Source organism: Sinohyriopsis cumingii, chromosome 1 (assembly GCF_028554795.1).
Source record: "Sinohyriopsis cumingii isolate HCF-2022 chromosome 1, ASM2855479v2, whole genome shotgun sequence".
In the NCBI taxonomy this organism is placed as follows: Eukaryota; Metazoa; Mollusca; class Bivalvia; order Unionida; family Unionidae; genus Sinohyriopsis; species Sinohyriopsis cumingii.
In genome coordinates, this window is record NC_142961.1 from 25,114,759 (window position 1) to 25,137,621 (window position 22,863).

Sequence of the window (22,863 nt, forward strand, 5' to 3'; positions counted from 1 at the left end):
CAAATCACTCACCATTCCTCTATTTTTTAAATAAGCGAAGAATGTATGTATTTACATTTTATATGTACTTATCAGTAGAGACATGTATCACAATGCAACTGTAAATTTACAATATTTATGCTATTTGTAAATTTACAATATTTAAGCTATATGTAAAATTACAATATCTATGCTGTTTGAAAAGTTATGATATTTATATTATTCAACCAGATGAACAATCTTCTATAATGGTTGATTTAAAATATTAATGATATCAAGGAAAGAAATGGCAGAACTAAAGAAAGTAAATAAATAGCCATGCTTAATTAGGAATAGAGGTTTCTTGTTTTATAACAATGGTATTATTGAGGGGACATGATGCAGGTCCTGCCTTATTGTTGTAAAGCCCATTGTAAATTGGACAATGCTATTTAAGAGTGAGACTTGACCTAACAAGGATTACGGTATTTAAGAGTAAGACTTGACATAACAAGGATTATGCTATTTAAGAGTGAGACTTGACCTAACAAGGGTTACGCTATTTAAGAGTGAGACTTGATCTAACAAGGATTATGCTATTTAAGAGTGAGACTTGACCTAACAAGGATTATGCTGTTTAAGAGTGAGACTTGACCAAACAAGGATTACGCTAGTTAAGAGTGAGACTTGACCTAACAAGGATTATGGTATTTAAGAGTAAGACTTGACCTAACAAGGATTACGCTATTTAAGAGTGAGACTTGACCTAACAAGGATTACACTATTTAAGAGTGAGACTTGACCTTACAAGGATTATGCTATTTAAGAGTGAGACTTGATCTAACAAGGATTATGGTATTTAAGAGTAAGATTTGACCTAACAAGGATTATGCTATTTAAGTGTGAGGCTTGACCTAACAAGGATTATGCTATTTAAGAGGGAGACTTGACCTAAAAAGGATTATTCTATTGAAGAGTGAGACTTGACCTAACAAGGATTATGCTATTTAAGAGTGAGACTTGACCTAACAAGGATTATGGTTTTGAGGGTTTTCACACTTTAGTTGAACTATGGTATAAAACTAAGTTTCATCCTTTGTTTCTCTCCAGGTTTCCAAAAGACCGAAGGACATGGGATATTGATACACAGTTCCTATGGGGTTCAAGCCTTCTGATAGCTCCAGTTTTAGAACAAGTAAATACCAAAATTATCTATATCAATTTAAGTCAAAAGTAAGGGATTTGAAGAAAAAAATTTTAAACATATTTTCATGCAGTTGTATTACTGAATTCTTTTATGATCTTTTTTTTGTGGACAATCTTAGAACTGATTTTGTCTCTTTATATGTCATGATGCCATTAGATAATATTTTTAGCTCTACTGGCCATAGAGTCTGTTGTCTCTTGACTATCAATCCATTAGCACAAGTTTGTTATCAACTACTCCTTCTAAATTGCTTGAAGGACTGCCATGAATCTTTACACATGCATTCATCCCATGCTGTATTTTGTTCTAATTGAAATTGGTGCTTCTCTGACATCTTATAAACCTTGTTTTGCTATTTCTCTTGAAAGGAATCTTCATGAGCTTTTCACATGAAGATTTCTTATGATAGCTAGTTAGTCTTAAATGAAATGGGTGCTGCTCTGATGTCCAGTATGAACCATCTTAGTGTGTGTGTGTGTGTGTGTGTGTGTGTGTGTGTGATATGGATTTTTAACATAGTTTTAAAAAAATGTAGTCATATCACGATGATGTCTGCAGTGTGGCAGTTTATAGTTATGTCTAGAACTGGGGCATCATGCCGCAGACATGAAGCATGATGTCCCACCCAGTCACATTATCTTGACACCAGGCTGACCAGTCGTAACACATAACCTCTTAATGTAGTGAGTGCCTAGTGATGCAGCTGTTAGTGCAGTAAGAAATGGTCTCAAATTGAATTCCTGAAAATTCTTTTTGGCCAATAGAGCATCAGTCCCATGGAAGGACTCTTGTGTTTTTAATGCAAGAGTCCTGATTTTTGTTGAGTCCACCATGGCAGAAACTCAACACTTTGGCATCTCTGTTAATCATCTTTTCAGACATCAATGATGAAGGTTGTAAATTTCTCAAGTTTAGTTTGTCACAGAGCCATACAACTTGGTATGTGAATACATCCTGATGTATATAAGACTAATTACCCAAAAGCTCATGAGGGGGTGAATATGCATGCTGTGGCCAGCTTTTAATTAAAGATAAGATGCTAGTATTTGTTTAATATAAGGGCAAATTGATAATAGTATATACCTTTCTTAAATAATCATGTACATTGTTATTTTTGAAACATTTTTTTGTCATTCATGGCTAGTTATTGATGTTGCTCATTGTTAGAAATGATAAACCTCTCCAAAGGTCTTTGGATTTTATTCTAATAATAATATTAATAATAATAATAATAATAACAATAATAATGCTTTATTTATAGAGGGTGACTCATTAGTCAAGGATTATTCTCCCTTGAGGCATTATGTTGATAATCAACTAGCTGAGTGTCATTATTTCACATTTTTTACAAAATTTTGATTGGATCTTGGATCTGTAATCCAGTAAAACATTTTCTTTTGTTTTCTTTGTTTTGGCATTATATGGCACAGCAGCAAATGTTGGTTATTAAGTGTCAAGATAATTCAAGTAAACGCCACATTTTGTTGACTGGGTTGATAGGATTCTAACCTGCACCCTTTAAGCTGGGAATCTGGAAAGCTTACCACTGAGTCACCATGGTCCCCAATTCAATTAGTCACCTGATAATGCATTGCCAGAGAAAGCAGTGGACATGAATTTTCTATATTATAAAGTCCAAAGGAAAAGCAAATTCCTGTTACTTCCCATTTAATTTTGAATTACTCCCCTAATGATATGTAACTTTCCCATCATGAAGTAAAACTGTTGTCTAAGCAAATAAAGTAGTTTGATAAACAATATGTAGACACATTTTTAAATTTCAGGGAAAAATAACAAAGGATGTCTACTTCCCAGAGGGAAGGTGGTTTGAATATTATTCTGTAAGTATTGTGGAAAATCTGTGCATATATATATATATATATATATATATATATAATGTTTTATAATAAATACACTGCCTTATATAAATTATTTTTAATTTATTTCTGATTTCAAAGTAAGTGCTTTTACTCAAATATAGATATTATACAGTCCTCCATTTTGTTCATACATAATGTTCTGTAATACATCCAACTATATATCTACATCTTACATTTATATCTGATTTCAAAGTAAAGCATGTTTAATCATGATAGTTATCAGGCTATACTTTTTATTCTGTTGTTTATTCCTTTTTCTCATATTGATTAGTTTGCATAATCTGTAAGATAAAAAAAGCCTAAACTTGACAATAATATTAAGACCCCATATTGCAAAATCTAATAACATTAAGATTGCATATTGCAAAATATAACAATATTAAGATTGCATAGTGCAAAATATAATTCATTACTCTTCTAATAAAGGACTGTACAGTTATTGCTTGAAGGTTTGTGTTAATGTTTGTGTGTGTGCTGATTAACTGTATATCAGGCCACTGTCATGGAATTTAATGTTAATCAATTTAAATTTTAATAAAATAGTACTATTATTAATGCTATACTTTTTTGTATTATGTTGAACAATGAAAGTGCTGATGTTGGTCATATAATATTTCAACAAGCAAAACTGAGATGTTATTCACTGTTAACTTCATTTTAGTATCTGTTAGGAAATATCTGCAGCAGTTGCTAAGATGACACTAAAGCACTAGCCAACACAGACATACAGTATAGTTCTATCCATACACACAAACTTATCTTATTCACTAAAGCACTAGCCAACACAGACATACAGTATGCTTCTGTACATGCAAGCAAGCTGTTGCTATTCACTAAAGCATTAGCCAACACAGACATACAGTTTGGTTTTGTACAAACACACAAACTGATCCAATTCACTAAAGCACTAGCCAGCACAGACATACAGTATAGTTATGTACATACAAACTGATCCTATCCATACACACAAACTTATCTTATTGATAAAAGCACTAGCCAACACAGACAAACAGTATAATACATACTGGGTTTCTGACAGGTGATAGTGCATGTTGTTGTTCGTCAAAATTTATTGTAAGCTTTTCACCTCAGTCAATGGTGATTTTTATCCAAGCAATTATATGTTCTATAACCCTTGCAGAAATGTAATATTTATACAAAAATATAGTTAAGAGTCCACTCCATTACAATACCTCAGAGATCTGGACTGTCTCTCCCCAGAAAATATGTATTGGAAACAAAAGTAAACTTCACGTGTCAAAGATTTTGTATACCCATCCTAAGGCAGAACAATTCAGATCATGATGATGCATCTCAGTATATCCATCTGTTCCCAGTTTCATTTCTGCGCTATGATTTAAGATCTCCATCATCTACCATTACCAAGCAAGTAGACTGCTTATGGGGCAAAAAAAGGAACCAGTTGATTTTGGGCTGAAAAGTTCAAAGGTCAAGCTTAAATGGACTGAAAAAAGAAACCTGTTTCTGCACAATAACGTGACTTGCATATCAGATACCTTGACTAAACTTTGTTTATGGCTTGCAACTGAGATTTGAAAGATAACAACTGATTTTGGGATCAATAGGTCAAAGATGAAGGTTACAGTGACTCTAGGAAAAGAAATGGTTTCTGTATTATATTTGGAGTTCTTTGCCACCTACTTTGACCAAACTTTATGACCAGCTTGCATTTAAGACACGAAAGACACTTTTCAATTTAATTTTGTGCAAGAAAAGATTAGAAGTCAAAGTCATATGGACTGAAGAAAGCAAAAATGATTTTCACAACCTGCTCAAGTTTTAAACTTCAAGATGTGATTAAACATTATAGCTGGCTTGCATTCCAGACAAGGAAAACACCTATTGGTTTTTTGGCTAAGAGGTCAAAGGTCAAGGTCAGTGGTCTTCAAGAATGAAAAGGATTCCACAGATAACTCAAGTCATGCAGTGCAAACCATGACCAAACTTTGCGGATGGCTTATGGTTGAGACAAGCAAGATATCTACTGATTTTTGAGGTCAGTAAATCAAAGATGAAGGTCACTGAGGTTGACAGAATAAAAATTGTTTCCAGAAAATAACTTCTTGAGTTCTGGATTATTTTATCTAATTTTTTGTAGATAACTTACAGTTAAGACAAGGAAGAGGTCAATTGATGTTACATTGAAAAGGTTAAGTCTCCAACCAAGATAAGATGGTATTGCATCAAATCTGGATAATTTGCTGTTCACTTGAATAAACAGTATTGACCATGATTGGCTGCTGATTTGTTATGTGTCAATACAGCCAGGTCTACATTGAATCTGATTGACTTTCGGCTTGTTATGTGTTAGTAGAGCCAGGTCTACATTGACCTGATTGACTGCTGGTTTGTTATGTGGCAGTAAAGCCAGAACTATATTGACCCTGATTGACTGCTGGCTTGTTATGTGTTAGTAGAGCCAGGTCTACATTGACCCTGATTGACTGCTGGCTTGTTATGTGTCAGTAGAGCCAGGTCTACATTGGCCCTGATTGACTGTTGGCTTGTTTTGTGTCATTAGAGCCAGGTCTACATTGACCCTGATTGACTGCTGGCTTGTTATGTGTCAGTAGAGCCAGGTCTACGTTGGCCCTGATTGACTGCTGGCTTGTTTTGTGTCATTAGAGCCAGGTCCACATTGACCCTGATTGACTGCTGGCTTGTTTTGTGTCAGTAGAGCCAGGTCTACATTGACCCTGATTGACTGCTGGTTTGTTATGTGTCAGGTGAGCTGGGTCTACATTGTTAGCAGTTAGGCATACCTTATACAAGGCATATACACATTTCCAAAATTTTCAGAAACCTGGTTTATAATGGAATACGGTGATCTCAGCATCAATTGGTGTAGTATAGTTATTTATGTTTGAAGCTCTAAACTGGTTTAAATTTTTTTCTAGCTACTTCTACAAACCATTTGACATATATCATTTTGGTTTTAGAACATTTGGGAAAGTTTGTATGTATAGTAATGATATGGATTCCTTTTTTTGTAGGGGAATGAAATCACAGGTAAAAGGATGATGACAGTAAATGCGCCCAGAGATTTCTTACCATTATATATTAGAGGTGGTTATATTCTACCAACACAAGATGCAGCTATTAATACAGTACACAGGTATGAAACACTATTGCTATATATCATATTGTACAGCTAATACACAGGTATGAAACACTATAGCTATATGTCATATTGTGCAATATGTACACAGGTATGAAACACTATAGCTATATGTCATATTGTACAGTACACAAGTATAAAACACTATAACTATATGTCATATTGTATAGTACACATGTATGAAACACTATAGCTATATGTCATATTGTACAGTACACAGGTATGAAACACTATTGCTATACATCATATTGTACAGCTAATATACAGGTATGAAATGCTATAGCTATATGTCATATTGTACAATATGTACACAGGTATGAAACACTATAGCTATATGTCATATTGTACAGTACACAGGTATGAAACACTAAAGCTATATGTCATATTGTATAGTACACAATATAAAATGCTACAGCTATGTCATTGAACATTATATTGGTATGAAATGCTATAGCTATATGTCATATTGTATAGTGCACAGATATGCAAATCTGGCTATATGTCATATTGTACAGTAGACAGGTATGAAATGCTTTAGCTATGCCATTGTACAGTACACAGGTATGAAATTAAATTCCTATATTTCATATTGTAAAGCTGTGGTACAAAAGTAATTAGCCTAATATTTATGCAAATACCAACCATTCCCACTGAAAATAGATTATCATTTACTTGATTGTTGGATAAGGGAGATTATTCATCCTTTACTGCATGGTTAGATAAGGGAAATTATTTATAATTGAATTACATTGCTTCATGGTTAGATAAGGAAGATTATTTATAATGTATTAAGCAAACATCTTTCTCATTTGTTGTATCACATAAAAGTGGATATTTGATCAATGTTAGTTGGACTCTCAAGACCACCATAATAAACGTTTGTCATGAGACACAAAAACTGTGAGTCCTTATCGGCAACATCAGTACATATTGCTCAACCTCTTATTCATTTACCAAGTCAGTAAACTTCTATTATGATGATTTTATACTGTTATTTTTCCAGGAATGCTTTCTGATTTTTTTAACATGAAATTAAAATAAAGGTTATTAAAAACTATCTAATTCAAAGGCAGCATGGTAACATGAGACTCTTAAACCATCACATTTGATGGAAAAGCCTTGTTAGAATGGTGGACTTAATCCTTTTCATGCTATGTCTGTCACAGACAGGACATAGCAGTCACCATGGATTGTTCTGGCTTCAGAGGTTCTAAGTTCCTATTATTTCTGGTATGTTGTGCACCATTAAGGGCATTGCTCACTCATTCGACTTTCCATCTGTTAAATTTCTGAAGCATTAAGTTTGCATATGTTAATTATGGCCATTTTTTACAACAGATAATAAGAAAATAAAAAAGTACACTACTGGCAGGTTAATAACACAATTTATTATGTAATTTCTCCAGTACATCCATTCCATTTCATCTTTTGCAATTCAGTCGAAATGCATATTAATATGCAAACGTCATCGTGAAATGGGTATTTGCAGTAGGTAGAATTGTTTACGCTGTACAGTCAAAATAGCCTCATTTTGTTTTAGCTTTATCTAAGTGGAATTCCTTCTTGTTCATATACCTCCTCCCGCACACATTGCATAACTTTTTGTACGGTATTGTGCATCAGGTGAATACATCATGTATATCAAGATTGCTCGAATTGGCCAAACCATGTGTTTGCTAAGGCTATAAAATCTATCTCTGATTGCACTGATTGCTTTTAATACATGGCTTCATATTTTTCATGGCTTTAAACAGGTACTGTGAACGGAGGTGTATAGAATTTTGTAAATCCTTATTATTTCCTATTTATCTTGAGCCATTCATCTTAATTTTAACGAAATATAATTGTTGATGCCATTTTCCATGTCAGTGATAAAAAGCTTTGGGTAACACTAATCAAAAGTTATGGTTCATAATCTCTTTCTCATGCTTACATGAAAAAATTTATTTCTAAGAAAGATGCAGGTTTTGTTTATTAAAAAGAAATCCTGTAATATGATACAGCTGTGGTAAACATTTCATAGCTTTTTTTCTGCTGGGACAAAAGTTTATCGTATATGCTGTATTGAATGATTAAGGGGATAATACAAATTGTATATGGTTTGTTTTATATACCGCTAAAAACCAATTTTATGTGCAAATATTGCAACTTAATTATGTTTCTTAGTCAATATTGCAAGTCAAGAATTCTTTTATCCATAAACAACAAAAACCATTTTCATTCAGAAGTTACTGTTTCTTTTGGAACATTGATGCTAAATTATAATATTGAAACTCATTGCCTTCCTGATTGGTTATTGTTAGCAAGCATGTTGGCTGACTTCACAGTAAAAATGTCACTCCTCAGCTGGTGGTTGAAGATAGGTTCACAAAAAAGTGACAATGAAATCAGCTAGTGGCCAGTTGTTGCATTTGGATGCTTCAAAATAACATTCTGAAATACCGAAGCTTGATGTTAAACATGTACATGTAGGGGCTGTCCTGACTGATTGCTGTTGACTCAAGGTAGGAAACTGCATTAGCCAGCATAGCAACTGACATAAAAGTAAGAATGTCATCTCTCTGCTAATGCTTGGTGTCACGCATGTAGATTTATTAAAAAATGTCAGGACAGAAAGAAACTTCTGAAATTGAAATCACTTCTTTTCTGACATGAATGGCTACTGGTAGAGTGCAACAGTCAATACAGTGTACACAATTCCATGCAGTTATAAAATGGTAGTAGTCTCTCATAAGCAAAGTTATTCTCAAGTTTTAAGGGTCATGGTACCCAAACATCCTTTGTACCATAGCTTGTACATATTTTTTATTTTTATATTGATGCCACATTTTTCTTGTAGAATAAACTTTAGAAATAATTATGATGCAAAAGAAATGTTACCACTGTATAATTTGTACAGGTAAAGGTATGAAATTGACCATTACCAGGGTCAGGTTTACAGTGTCAGAGTTTCTCCCATCTGTTTGCTTAGTGTGTCAACAGAACAAATACAATAGAATTGGCAAAGGGTATCATAAATCCACTATTGCAGCAATATAATCTTTGATGGACTTCCACTAGATTGAGTGTATTTCCACTAATCTGTGGAGAAAATCCACAACCCTGAGTGGATTTTCACTACTTGTAGTGGGCACTTAATTCCCTGCTCTCTATCCATGTCCACTGAATTGAGTAGGCACTCTGTAAAACATTATGCATGCACTATACATACCATATATACTCGCATATAAGCCCATTTGCATATAAGCCGACACCCAAACTGAATAGATATAAACACTAAAAATTGCATGACCCGCATATAAACAGACCTACAACTCCAAGACATCTCAAGATGCACAAGGTAAGTTCTAAAAACATTTTTTTAGGCAAAGTTATATTTAAAAAAATTACATGAATACTTATCTCAAGGTTGGTGTGCATGATTAATAAAATGAAATGGTATAAACTTGTTTAAAAAGTAATTTATTTAATTTTCTGTTTTCTTATTGTTTCTGCCTAATTTAGATTTGTGTATAATGTTACCAAACAATGACAAGAATTTAGCACTCATGAGTTGCTGTAACACAACCTCTCCCTTTTTACTAGACTATTGTTTGTTTATGCATTATTGCATTGGACATTTATAACAGTGCACCAGTAATTACATTTTATTTTGATTTGATATTGTAAATACCTAACTCATTAAAATGTAATCCCAGTAGGACAACACAACAAACAAAAACAATACATTTCGATGCTAATACCATAATAGCTGAGTTGTAGTTTGCTTTGATATCAGCAACCTTATACCATACCTGTCAACTTTCACATTAGGGTCGCTCCACACCTACCTCCCAATTTCATAAAATCTTCTGAGTTTTGCAGAGAACTTCTGATTATTACATTTTGTCTTCGATTTTCAAATCTTCTAAACCAGAAAAGTCCTACATGTTCTGTTGTATCACGTGTGAATTATTGTTGTGACGAAATAATTACTTTACTATAAAGAATTCACTTCTTCACTAAATAGAATGTTATGTTTAAACATTATTCATGTAAATTAATGATGCTTTTACCTCTACAATAATACAAAAATAAAAAAGTAAACCAGACATTGCCTTTGTCCCTGTTTTACAAAACTACAGTAACCATGCTAATATTAAGGAATAAAAGGCAAATACACATCAATGTACAGTCAAAATTCCCTCTTATCACAAGCCAGTTTCAGGGTTTTAATGATTAACTGGCCTGCACTTCTGTCGCAAAATGAAAGAAATTCTCCAACTATCAACATAGGAGATGCCGAAACATCAAGCTTTCCATTGTGTGGAAAGTTATGATGTCTGTTCAGCTAAAACACAAAACTTTAATTGATGATCATCTTAGTTGAACTATATGAAAATTTTAGCCTTTATTATTACCACTCTTCATGAACATGTAAATTATGATGATTACATGCCTTGTACAATTAAACGTGCATGCCTTTTTAAAAATATTACCTCAATTTGTAGGATTGCTTATATTACTGAAAAAGAGTAACCCGTGAGCGTGTGATTCAGCATAAATGAAACAGTTATTAAGAACTAGCTGAAATGTTATCTGGAAGAATGCAATTTGGTCGAAACAATGAATGAAGCAAAGTCTGCATCTACCATAATATGTTTGGGAATAAGTAAGGATTTAAGTGACACTATGCATGATTTGCACTGTGTAAGTACTGTACATTATAGTTCAGCATGGTCTCCCTGGTAGACTTAACCGGCCCATGAATTATGAAGTCTGTTTTTTCCTTTAATTAACTTCGTGTTGGAGAAATCAGAAAATATGCACATGCAAACAACAACAAAATCAATCACAGTACTGTGTAACAGTTTAATAATTGTTGGGTCACTGAAAGTTACTCTTTTTTTACATGCCTATATCTTAGGACACATAAAAAATTATTGTTTCATATCCCAAGATTTACAGCCATTACAGTAGTCAACAAAAAGACCTAAAAACTGTGAAGTTTAGACATTGGCCTGCAGATAAGCTGCTCCTGCCCCCCCCCCCCCCCATCTTTCCAGGCTTTTACTTTTTTCCTAAATTATTCGGCTTATACGCGAGTATATACGGTAATCATAGGTTACATGGTAGCATGAGACTTTTAAACTCACAGTATCTAATCAAATACCACATGGTAACATGAGACTCATAGACAGTACATAATCATATACCACATGGTAACATAAGACTTTTAAACTGACAGTATATAATCAAATACCACATGGTAACATGAGACTCATAGACAGTACATAGTCATATACTACATGGTAACATGTGACTCTTAAACTGACAGTACATAATCATATACTACATGGTAACATAAGACTTTTAAACTGACATTATGTAATCAAATACCACATGGTAACATGAGACTCATAGACAGTATATAATCATATAATACATGGCAACATGTGACTTTTAAACTGACAGTACATAATCTTATACCACATGGTAACATGAGACTCCTAGTACATAATCATATACTACATGGTAACATGAGACTCATAGACAGTACATAATCATATACTACATTTTAACATGAGACTCATAGACAGTACATGCTCAAATACTACATGGTAACATGAGACTCATAGACAGTACATAATCATATACCACATGGTAACATGTGACTCTTAGACAGTACATAATCAAATACTACATGGCAACATGTGACGTTTAAACTGACAGTACATAATCATATACCACATGGTAACATGAGACTCATAGTACATAATCATATACTACATAGTAACATGAGACTCATAGACAGGACATAATCATATACTACATGGTAACATGAGACTCATAGACTGGACATACTCAAACACTACATGGCAACATGTGACTTTTAAACTGACAGTACATAATCATTTACCACATGGTAACATGAGACTCATAGACAGTACATAATCAAATACTACATGGCAACATGTGACTTTTAAACTGACAGTACATAATCATATACCACATGGTAACATGAGACTCATAGACAGTACAAAATCAAATACTACATGATAACATGAGACTCATAGACAGCATATAATCAAATACTACATGGTAACATGAGACTCATAGACAGTACATAATCATGTACTACGTGCTAACATGAGACTCATAGACAGTACATAATCATATATTACATGGTAACATGAGACTCATAGTACATAATCATATACCACATGGTAACATGAGACTTTTAAAATGACAGTATATAAACATGGGCAGCATAATAACATGAGACTAAGACTGACAATACATAATCATATTGTAACACAACATACTGGATAGATATTATTTATTTAATAGTATAACTGTATTTTATACTGGGTTTGTCTTTATTTTTCTTATGAATAGATTGATAAGAAAAATGAAGACAAATCTTGTGTAAAATAGAATTATATTATTGAATGGAATGTGTCAAAAATAAATTAACAACTTATAGCTTGTTTATCGTCATGTAATAAAATGCATGGAAATTCATAATGCTAGACATTTTTGATCACTTATGTGATGAGTCCAGTTATAGGTTACATATTGGTACAAAAATAGCAGCTCAGAATGATCTGATTCACAATATGTCATAATATTTTACAATTCCACATGTTTTAAAAATTATGAATGAATGCCAAGTCCACAATTTTGTGACTCAAAGTATTCTGTATATATCACTATATGTGGTCATCAGGTACAAAACCCAAAATTACACACTCAGTGTCTGATAAAGTTATGATATCATCCTTCCTTGTCTAGTCATCATGCAAATCATCATTGTCTAGTCATCATATATATTATCTGACTTTGTTTCCTCATCTTCACTGTAATAGGTTGAAACCTAGGTAGAGACTGAGTATACAGTCTCTGTAAGTAATATGCTGATCATACAGTCTATGAAATACATTTATCATACAGTCTATGAAATACGCTAATCATACAGTCTGTGAAATATGCTGATCATACAGTCTATGAAATAAGCTGATCATACAGTCTATGAAACACACTGATCATACAGTCTATAAAATACACTGATCATACAGTCTATGAAATACGCTGATGATAAAGTCTATGAAATACACTGATCATACAGTCTGTAAAATACACTGATCATACAGTCTATGAAATACGCTGATCATAAAGTCTATGAAATACGCTGATCATACAGCCTATGAAATCTATTAAAGGATGCATCTGAACAAATGTCAGATCTGCAGTAAGATCAATGGGAGTTCAAATATCCACCCTCTTAACTTGGCAGCAAGATCACAGGGAGTTCTAATATCCACCCACTTTACTTGGCACTGAGCAAGTATCAGGCTTGTGGCTGGATCAGAGGGTTGTCATGTGGGAAAACAAAAAAGATGCTGCCTTTACAAGTTAAGGGAGTAAGGCCAAATATGTACGGGAAGTTGTAGAACTCTACTTGGCTCAATCAAAAGGATTTTCAACCTGAAAACAGAGTGCTGCCTTTACAAGCCAACGGCTTATTGGGCCATGTGCACTGGCAGAAAAAGTGGAAAATATTACTTGAGAATTAAATCTAACTTATGGAAAAGGAAAGTTCAAAACAAATCAAAACTTGTATTGCATCAAACACGGCAAAAGATATATATTAATACAAATACAGGTAGTTTGGACTTGCACAAAATTGGAAGTAAAATACTTTTTTGCAAACACATGTAAACAACAGGGATGGACATTTCACTTTGCTATGGGTAGTATTTAATTTACTGTGATATTTTCCGATTACTGAAATGCAAATAACTAAGATACAAGTATTGTATAATAATAATAATAATCATAATCATAATAATAATAATAATAAAGACTTTACTTTCAGAGGGTGAGTCAATTAGTTTCAAACAAGAAGTAATTTACCTTGAAGCTCTCTATTATATACATATAAATTACAAGCTAATAATAACATGTTCACACACATTGCACATGCAAGCAAATACACATTATATAAACAAATATTCATATAAATGCTACATTGCTGCATAAATGAAAATGAAGCACAGGAAGTGGGTGGTGTAATATGTACTTTAATAAGTACACCATTTTTTATGATTTCATCCATCTAATACAACAGTTGTGGAAGGAAGAGATACTTGGAGCTGATTTAATATTGTGTGGAATGTTATTCCAAACAAGCCCACATGAAAATTGAAAGCTATTTATGAAAAGCTCCATTTTTGCTTGGATACTTTGAAATTTAGCCTTTTTAATGATCTTACAACAAGGTTGCCAGTATAATTTCTTTCCTGGAAAATGTTGTTTAATTAAGTGGAGGCATATTTTGTAAACACCTTGTGCATTATTTTGGCCTTTCTCATAAATATTCTTTCATGTATTTAGGTAAACTTTTGAATGTTAGCTTTGCAGTTTGAACATTTTCTGTTTGCTGATCAAGAATTATTTTACATGCCCTTTCCTGGAGTCTGGATTTTTCTCATATTTGTAGCAGTTGCATTCCCTCAAATAATATTACAGTAGTCACGATGTGGTTGAATGTATCTTTTTAAAAGCTAAGTAAGTAACATAATGGAAGGCCTTTATTATTTTCTGGAAATACAATGTGTTCTTCAATAATATTCTTAGACAGAAACATGAGCATGAATTATAGTGCAAGCATAAAATGAAATCTTGGATTATATTATTGTGATTCAAGTAAAGAATGTTGGCACATCTCCACACTACAGGCTACTAAAAGGACATCAATGCTCTAAGTATTGGATCTTATTTTGAACACTATTGGACATTAATTAGAACTTTATTCTTTAGGACTGATGATAGAACTTTTTGGATTATTTGGGATTTAATTCACAATACTGATAATTCTTTATAAATTTTCACTTTGTATTCTAGAGAAATAAATTATTTATTGAATTTTACAAAACTTGTTGCTTTTCACTCTTTCCTATTACTTAGTTTAAGTTCATAGAGTCATAATAGGTGTAATATCATATTATAAAGTATGATGTTACTTCATATAAAAAGGGTCATGTCTGAGGTATCTAGAAGTGCTTCACAGTAATTTCGTTTATATTTTTTTATGTTTTATCAATATTATAGGTTACTGCATTTGTATGGGAAAATATGAACAAGTTTTTCGAATGGAAATACTGCATGACATTGGGAGTGCAGTATATCCATCCAAAAAAATGAGTTCATATTTTCCCATTCAAATGCAGTAACCTTTTTATTATATGTTCATTTTCTTATTCTACCTAAAGCTTAATTATATAAACAAAAATACACCTCATGAAACATAAAGTAACTGAATGTATGGCATATTCCAAACTAAATACACAAGCACAGATTCATCATTACACAACAACAACAGTATTAATGCGCACATAACTCCGCCCAGATAAATTTGAACTTAGTCACGCTCTAGACATAGCTTTCAGAAGAAAATGTTATTTCGTTCTACTTAAAATTGAAATTTGGAGTCATATTGTGAATGAATGCGCATTTAACAACTTTTCCATTTGATCTGGAATGAATAGATGTTGCTATTTTTGTTTTTTCAATGAATTTTTGTGATTATGAACTGGACTTAGGTGCCATTTCTACATGAAGTACATAAGATTTCAGCAGCGATAGAACAGTGTGTTGACATTTGCAAGCGTGTTTCTCTTCTGCCATTGACTGTTTGTAATCATAATGTTGGAAAAATATGAAGACTTTCATTTGCAATTATCAAAAAGATGCTGTGGAATATAATGTTTATTTCATTTTGAGTGCGGTAAGGAGGATGTAATTGCACTTGGAATATACCGGTAGTCAAAATTACAGTACAATTTTGAAATGTGTAATCAAGCTTGAGAACCCATGACACGGCTCATGTAATTTGGATTTGCAGAACTAAGAAAGTACATCTTGAGGAAATGCAGGATGTAAAACTGTAAGCGTAGTTTTTGCCATTTTAATCACCAGTTAAAGAGGACAGTTTATGGCTTGTCACTTGCATGTTATTTGTAAGGACCCTGTCTGGCATCTATAGCTAGCCTAAATCTGAAACATTGTATCAAACAAGTTAATGTGGAATGTGCCAAAGCAGCTGGTATGTGGCAGTCCATGAAACGTCTGTTTTAGTTCATTCAGTTGGTTTACTTCATCCACAGACAAATAAAATCAAAAGTGCTTATGTCTGCATCCATTGTTTGTTTACAGTAGAAACTAGTTCCTTCATTCACATGAGTTCAGTATGAATTGCACGCAAGTTCAATATCATAAAATGCTGCATAATTCTGACAATGTAAAGTTAACAGAGAAAATAATGAGCATATAATAATGTAATTTTCTTTGATTGTAATATTTTGTGAGGATGGTTAATTTATTCTCTATTTTTATAATTTGAACCTCTATTAGTTCTGTTTATGGAATGCCATGTGCAAAACAAGGATAATGCATCAGAGTTAAAATTGGCTTTAATCATTGTTGTTATTTTTTTATTCTTTGATCACAGAAGTGTCGAAGTTAATGGGGAGAGAATCCCTATGAATATTGTGAATGTGAAATGGATGCATATGTACTTGTAATACATACATATTCAGTTTCATATAGTTATTTGTAGGAGGCAAGTCACCTTGACTGATAATTCCTCGCTTGTGCCAGATTAAGAATTGTTTAGCATTTTTGTTTCCATTGATATAAAGTCATAAATCTATATTCCTGTTGTAAATTCCATTTTTCAGTCGCAAGAACCCTCTTGGTTTGATTATAGCCCCTAATACTGTTGGGAATGCAGAGGGTGAACTTTACTGGGATGATGGTGACAACATAGGTAAGTTGAATTACCTATCATATTTATTTCCTGCCCACTTAATGTTTACTGGCTACAATTAGTGGCATCTTATTGCATTCACCTTATCCATCTGTCGATGTGTGTTGTTGTTGTAGTAGGGTTTAACGCCATTTTTCAGCACAAGATAGGCTATACATGGCGGCCGGTATAATTGGTGGAGAAAGAACCCTGGAAAACCCCGGGAAGAACCACCAACCCACGAGAAGCTACTGGCAGGCTTTCTCATGTACCCACGTTAGCCGAGCCTGAGACTCGATCTCATGCAGACAGAGGTGCGATGGCAGTGATCCATAACAGTGAGCACTTTAGACCACTCGGCCACCAGTCAATGTGTGTATCAATGCATCTATCCATCCTCTTTGTCTGGGATACAGGTCTCATTTCAACATTCACATATTTCCACTAAAGCTGAAATGTGGGTGTTTTTTGGATGAACATTTTGTTGCACTCCAGAACTTGGTCACTCTGACATAAAGAGAGCCCCCTCCAAGCTAAAACATCCCCATAAAAGGCCACCCCCAAGGTACAGTATCCCCATAAGAGGGCTCCCCTCCCCAAGGTGCAATATCCCTATAGTAATCACCTTTTCTATCCATCTGTCAATCATTCCATCTTTCTCTCATCTGTTCACACTTCTTGTAAACCCACCTCCCCAGCAGTGACCATTTAATTTTTGAGGTGGGGTGTGTGTGTAGGGGATCATTGGAATTTTTATATGACATTTCTAATCCCAAATAGCTTGAAAAAATAGTATTCATTTTTTTTGGGAGGGGGACCCCAACATTGCCTGGACAGGTGGCATATATGTCTACATTATGGGACGGGTGGGATGCAGGGAGGTAGTGCTTATTTATGTGAGGAAGTTGCTCACCATTCATGTAATTGTTATTGCAATTATTATTATTATTATCATAAAGGAACATTATGATTTTTTATCTGCTAGTAGATAATGAGACATAGATGGCAGCAGTGGTTGTCAACATTAAAAGAGTTTTTGCAAATATATTATGGAAGTCAGTTACTAGAGGTTCCTTATCCAGATTTCTTTGATTGGACACTAATGCCTTTCTTAACTAGCAGGACGAACCAGGTTTCCAAGATCAGCAAGTGATATTATTATCATCAGGGCTGTCATAAGGCTGATTGGACCAATTTGGCCCAAATGGGCCCTGTGCTCACTGGGGTCCTGCATGTCAGTGATTTTCAAAAATATATCTATAGAGAGAACATAATTTTAAAGTGATGTAAGAAATTTTAAGTTCAGTATCATGTAAAACTTGTTTAAAAAATTATTTCCAAATGCTGTGCTCACATGGAACCCCATGCATAAATCCAGGCCGGGGGGGGGGGGAGGAAAGGGGCACCAAAATGATCCAAATCATCACATTTGCTAAGGCCATTACTGATTGTCAAGGCTAAAAAAAATAAAACCAGTCTGGTAATGTGCCAGCTTAAGCAGTTGTGACCTTAGAGAGCAAAAGGAAACAATGTTACTTAAACAAATCAAGAGTACCCACAATGCAAGACTGGCTGCAATTCAAAATAAATTATGCAGTGAGATTGGGAGTAGACAGTTCACAAATGAAACCTGTAGTATAATGAGATTACATAACTGTGCAATTCCAAGGGGGGAAATAAGTGTTTTGCATATATTTTATGAACATTGCATTTCTTCATTCACTATTGATCTTGTGTGTAAACTTCCTGCATGGCTATACACTTAGTTAATTTTAATCTAGTTTGACATTTCTTTACTTTTCAGAGACCAGTGGAAGTCAAGGGTACATTCTCACTAGATTTAACTTTTCTGTGGTAAGTAAATGAAAGATTAAAACCAAATTAGAAAGCAGTATTGTAGGAGGTTTACAGGGATCTCTGTTTTAAAAAATTTGCAATTTTCTGTTGCATGCAAAGAAGTCGACAACAAATTATAAGATTTAAGCAGTACATTTTTATCATGTGTTATAAATCTTTATCTTTTTTTTCATTTAATTATACATGGATCCAAAAGTCAAATATTCATTCTTGTGATTACAATGTGTCTGATTTACTGTTCTTGTGATTACAAAGTGTGTCTGATTTCCTGTTACTTTTCTAGTGATTACATTGTGAGTCTGTTTTCCTGTTACTGTTCAAGTCACAGGGGCTCGTTACAAAGAAAATCAAGGGATGGGGGTTCTAACCTGTAATAATATAACACAAGGGAAGACACCGGTCCGCACCCCTCGGCAGTTCCAACACTGCTAGTTTATCCTAATTGCGTCTGCTAATTTCCAACTTAGGCCAGTCGTAATCAAGAATAGTTCAATTTTCAAAACAGCTCGACACACTTCGTTCAGTTTGTGATATAATGGAGAAAATGCAATAATTGTTTGCCGATCTTGACGTATGGACATCATCCCTACTCACAGTGCGATTTTTGCATTCGGACAGTCTTGGATTTCACCATTGACCGTGGAATTGCGCACTCGAGTTTGTTCGGATCTTACCTTTCGGTCAATGGTGAAATCCAAGACTGTCCGAATTTTTAACAATTCTTACATATAGATGTATAATAATAATAATAATAACAACAATAATGTGGACTTTAGAAGCTCTGAGGACTTCATAATATTAGATAACACACAAAACCATAATGTTGCTGATTACAACAAAAACACCATGAAAGTACAAAACAAAAACATCATGACAATAATTAAGGAAGTAAACATTATTGTCTTTAAGTATGTTCTTGTCAAAATATGTGAGTTTTAAGAGCACTCTTGAATGAGATCACATTGTTTTTGTGTCTGAGATCTATGGGCAATTTGTTCCATGTAGTTGGCCCTGGTAAGGAAAACAACATTAATATGATTTCATTTTGCTCCATTCTTTGTACTCTGAGGAAGATCTGAGCAGCCATGTTTTCAACTTTTTTTAAGTTTCTGCAGAAGATACTGAGATGAACCCAAGAAAATTGAATTATAATAGTCCTGTCTTTAAAGTACTAAGGAACACACATTAGTGGCATCAACCAAAAGAAAATTGTGAAAGTGGTATTTAGTGGTTGTTGTCTATTTAAAACACATGGTTATTGTTTCCATGTTTTCTATTTTAAAACTCATGGTTATTGTTTCCATGTTTTCTATTTTAAAACACATGGTTATTGTTTCCATGTTGTCTTAAAATTCATATTGGAATATTGTAACACCATCCATCTTTTTGTGAAGCTTTGGATAGAAATAGTTGCAGCTTTGTAATTATGTTGCTCATGGGGTAACCATCTGGGCAGGGGTGTCATCATTTGCCCCATATCCTGGGAGAGTTTCAGTAGTTGTTTTACACAGATTATAATTCTAATGACGTTTTCAAACATTATCTGACCAAACTTTACACATGCATAGTTGGAAGATGCATCACAAGTGTACGATGGATTTTGACTTATAATCCTGGGATCATTGTCAGGAGATGGAGCAGTTGTTTTTTGTTGCTAGGAATGTGCAGTAAAATCTTGGGGGGTGGGGGTGCATGGGTGGGATGAGATTTGGGATGGTGGGCCACTGCAGTTGCTTTAGGTTTTAGGTTATGATCAAAACATATTAGACAAATTTTTGTTCATTTTGACAATGTTCAGAATTTTTATAGTTCTACACATGTTTAAAATATCTTATTACAGAATTACACTTTTTTGTACTAATAGGTGGCAAAAGTTCTCAAGAGTCTATATGTCTGTCTGTCTGTGTTCTGTGAGAGTATGCATGCTTCTTCTCCATAAGGTGTTATAGTTATTGTGTATTCTGAAAATTCTTGAGATGTTTACAGAACTTTTGTTGTAATTTTAGAATTCCTTGCAAGCCAGTGTCATGCACAATAACTACACAGACCCATATGATCTGAGATTCCAAACTATCTGGGTGTATGGAGTTCCAAAGCATCCAGAGAATGTAACTGGTACTGGAAACAGTCGGATAGCATTGATGTACTATTCTGAGATGAAGGTAATGCAGTACCAATGTGAATAAATTTGGTTTGCCTTGCAATGACATCCCTTACCATATACTGTTTATACTCACTTATAAGAAGAGTCCAACTGCAAGCTGCACAGACCCAGATCTGCCAGCACATTATGTAATGGCAGATCTGGGTCTGTGTAGTTTGGTAGGAGTTAAACAGTAGATCAAACAGGATAGATCCTGATCTGCATTTGCTTTATGCTATGGCAGATCAGGATCTTTGTTGTTTGCATTTGACTTGACTTATAATCAAGTGCATACAGCAGGTTAGCAATTAGGTCATTTTCCAGTCATCTTGCAATGAAAATGTTCCCCAAACAGCCCAATAAGATTTTGATTTTTTTCAACAGTATAGAATTTTAGTGTTTCCTTCAATAAATGAAATAAAATTTGTCTCTGGTGTCATAGAATCTTGAAACCTTTATTTGCAGTCATCCCAGGGATGATTTCAATGGAACCATAACTTGTATATCTATGTATATTTTTACATATGATTTGAAGAGATGCCGAATTAAATTTTTCTCATTTTTCTTTTCAGATGCTGCATTTATACAACCTCAGTTATCCACTGAATTCATCATTTTCTTTGTCTTGGTCATAACTGTAACACTTCTTTGTTATTTTCTTTTTTATCAATTTAAATGTGTTTTTAATAGTATTGGCTTAAAGCATATTTTTTTTTATAGAAGTCTAAGGTTTTACTGAAATTATTGACTTGATCAGTTTTAAAGTTGGTATAGGAAGAATGATTTTAAAATCTTGAGCCATATTATACATGTATCATAGTTTCAGAAGGTTTAGACTTATTTGCATATCCAAGTTTTTCTTTCTTTTTATTTTGGTGCCTTTATTGGCATGCCCTGCAAACTTCATGCATCAGTTGTGCATATTGCCATTATATATGTCTCAGAAATAGGTGTTTCTCAGGATTAGAAACAAAATGTACAGATTCATCTTTGTCAAGAAATCTTTGATCATGACTGATGTCGGTCAGTATAAAGTTTACGAGTATCAGTGGTGATGGAGGATAGTATGTCAGTATTCTTTGGTGAATAGCAGACATAAAACCCAGATCTTTGTCTAGTTAATACCTCCTGGGAATCCACAAATGCAATATCTGCCACAAATTATGCAAAAGTTATTTGCAAAAAAATCTGCACATAAAGACTTCAGTTTGGTAAGTTTATATTCAACCTCACATGATAGCAACGTATTGTACATTTGGTAAAACATCAATGACTATAAACAATCAGTCTATAAACCTTGAAAAACAATTTTTTATGTAGTATCAAGGACTATAAATCTTGTAGTAATAAAAGCCACTTTGAGAATGTATTATAAAAATACTATGTACATTTGTTAAGTATTTATTAACAGCTTTTGGACAATTTATTATCGGAGAGTAGTCCATATATTTACTTACATAAGTTGCAGGAAAATCCATATATTAATATTTTTGTATATTTCTTTTAACTTTGTATCTGTATCTATTTTAACATTAAACAAATTATGAGTTTTGAATTCTGATGTTTTACAAATCATGCTTTTAATTTTACATAATTCTATAGAATTCTTGCATGTACGATAAGAGCTGTTAACTTTTTCTTCTGCTTTAATTTATAGAGAATGTAAAGTGAGTGAGAATAATTTTATCAATTATAGCCCAAAAGACAACTTGAAGCCCAGGTTAGCTTGATATAGCTTGCTGGCTTACATAACTTAACAGTTGCCCATTTCATTCAGTGTGTGTACGTAGTACTGAAAGAACAGAACATATGTAAGGTATCTCCCAAAGCTTTGTATCATGCTCACGAGATTTACCCATTATACTGAAGTGAGTTAAAATATATTCCACA

The 22,863-nt window shown here is 33.6% G+C and overlaps 1 protein-coding gene across 1 annotated transcript in view; it reads left to right on the plus strand.

The window, feature by feature from the left end:
• The window catches only part of LOC149806565 (maltase-glucoamylase-like), a 301,187-nt gene extending 278,659 nt beyond the window's left edge, over positions 1-22,528 (plus strand). The window contains exons 61-67 of the mRNA XM_089954697.1: positions 1,069-1,153; positions 2,950-3,006; positions 6,060-6,181; positions 16,906-16,994; positions 18,778-18,827; positions 20,837-20,992; positions 21,546-22,528. Of these exons, the coding sequence (XP_089810823.1) occupies positions 1,069-1,153; positions 2,950-3,006; positions 6,060-6,181; positions 16,906-16,994; positions 18,778-18,827; positions 20,837-20,992; positions 21,546-21,608 (622 nt within the window). The 3' untranslated portion in view covers positions 21,609-22,528. The remainder of the gene's footprint in view (positions 1-1,068; positions 1,154-2,949; positions 3,007-6,059; positions 6,182-16,905; positions 16,995-18,777; positions 18,828-20,836; positions 20,993-21,545) is intronic.
• The last annotated feature ends 335 nt before the right edge of the window (positions 22,529-22,863 follow it).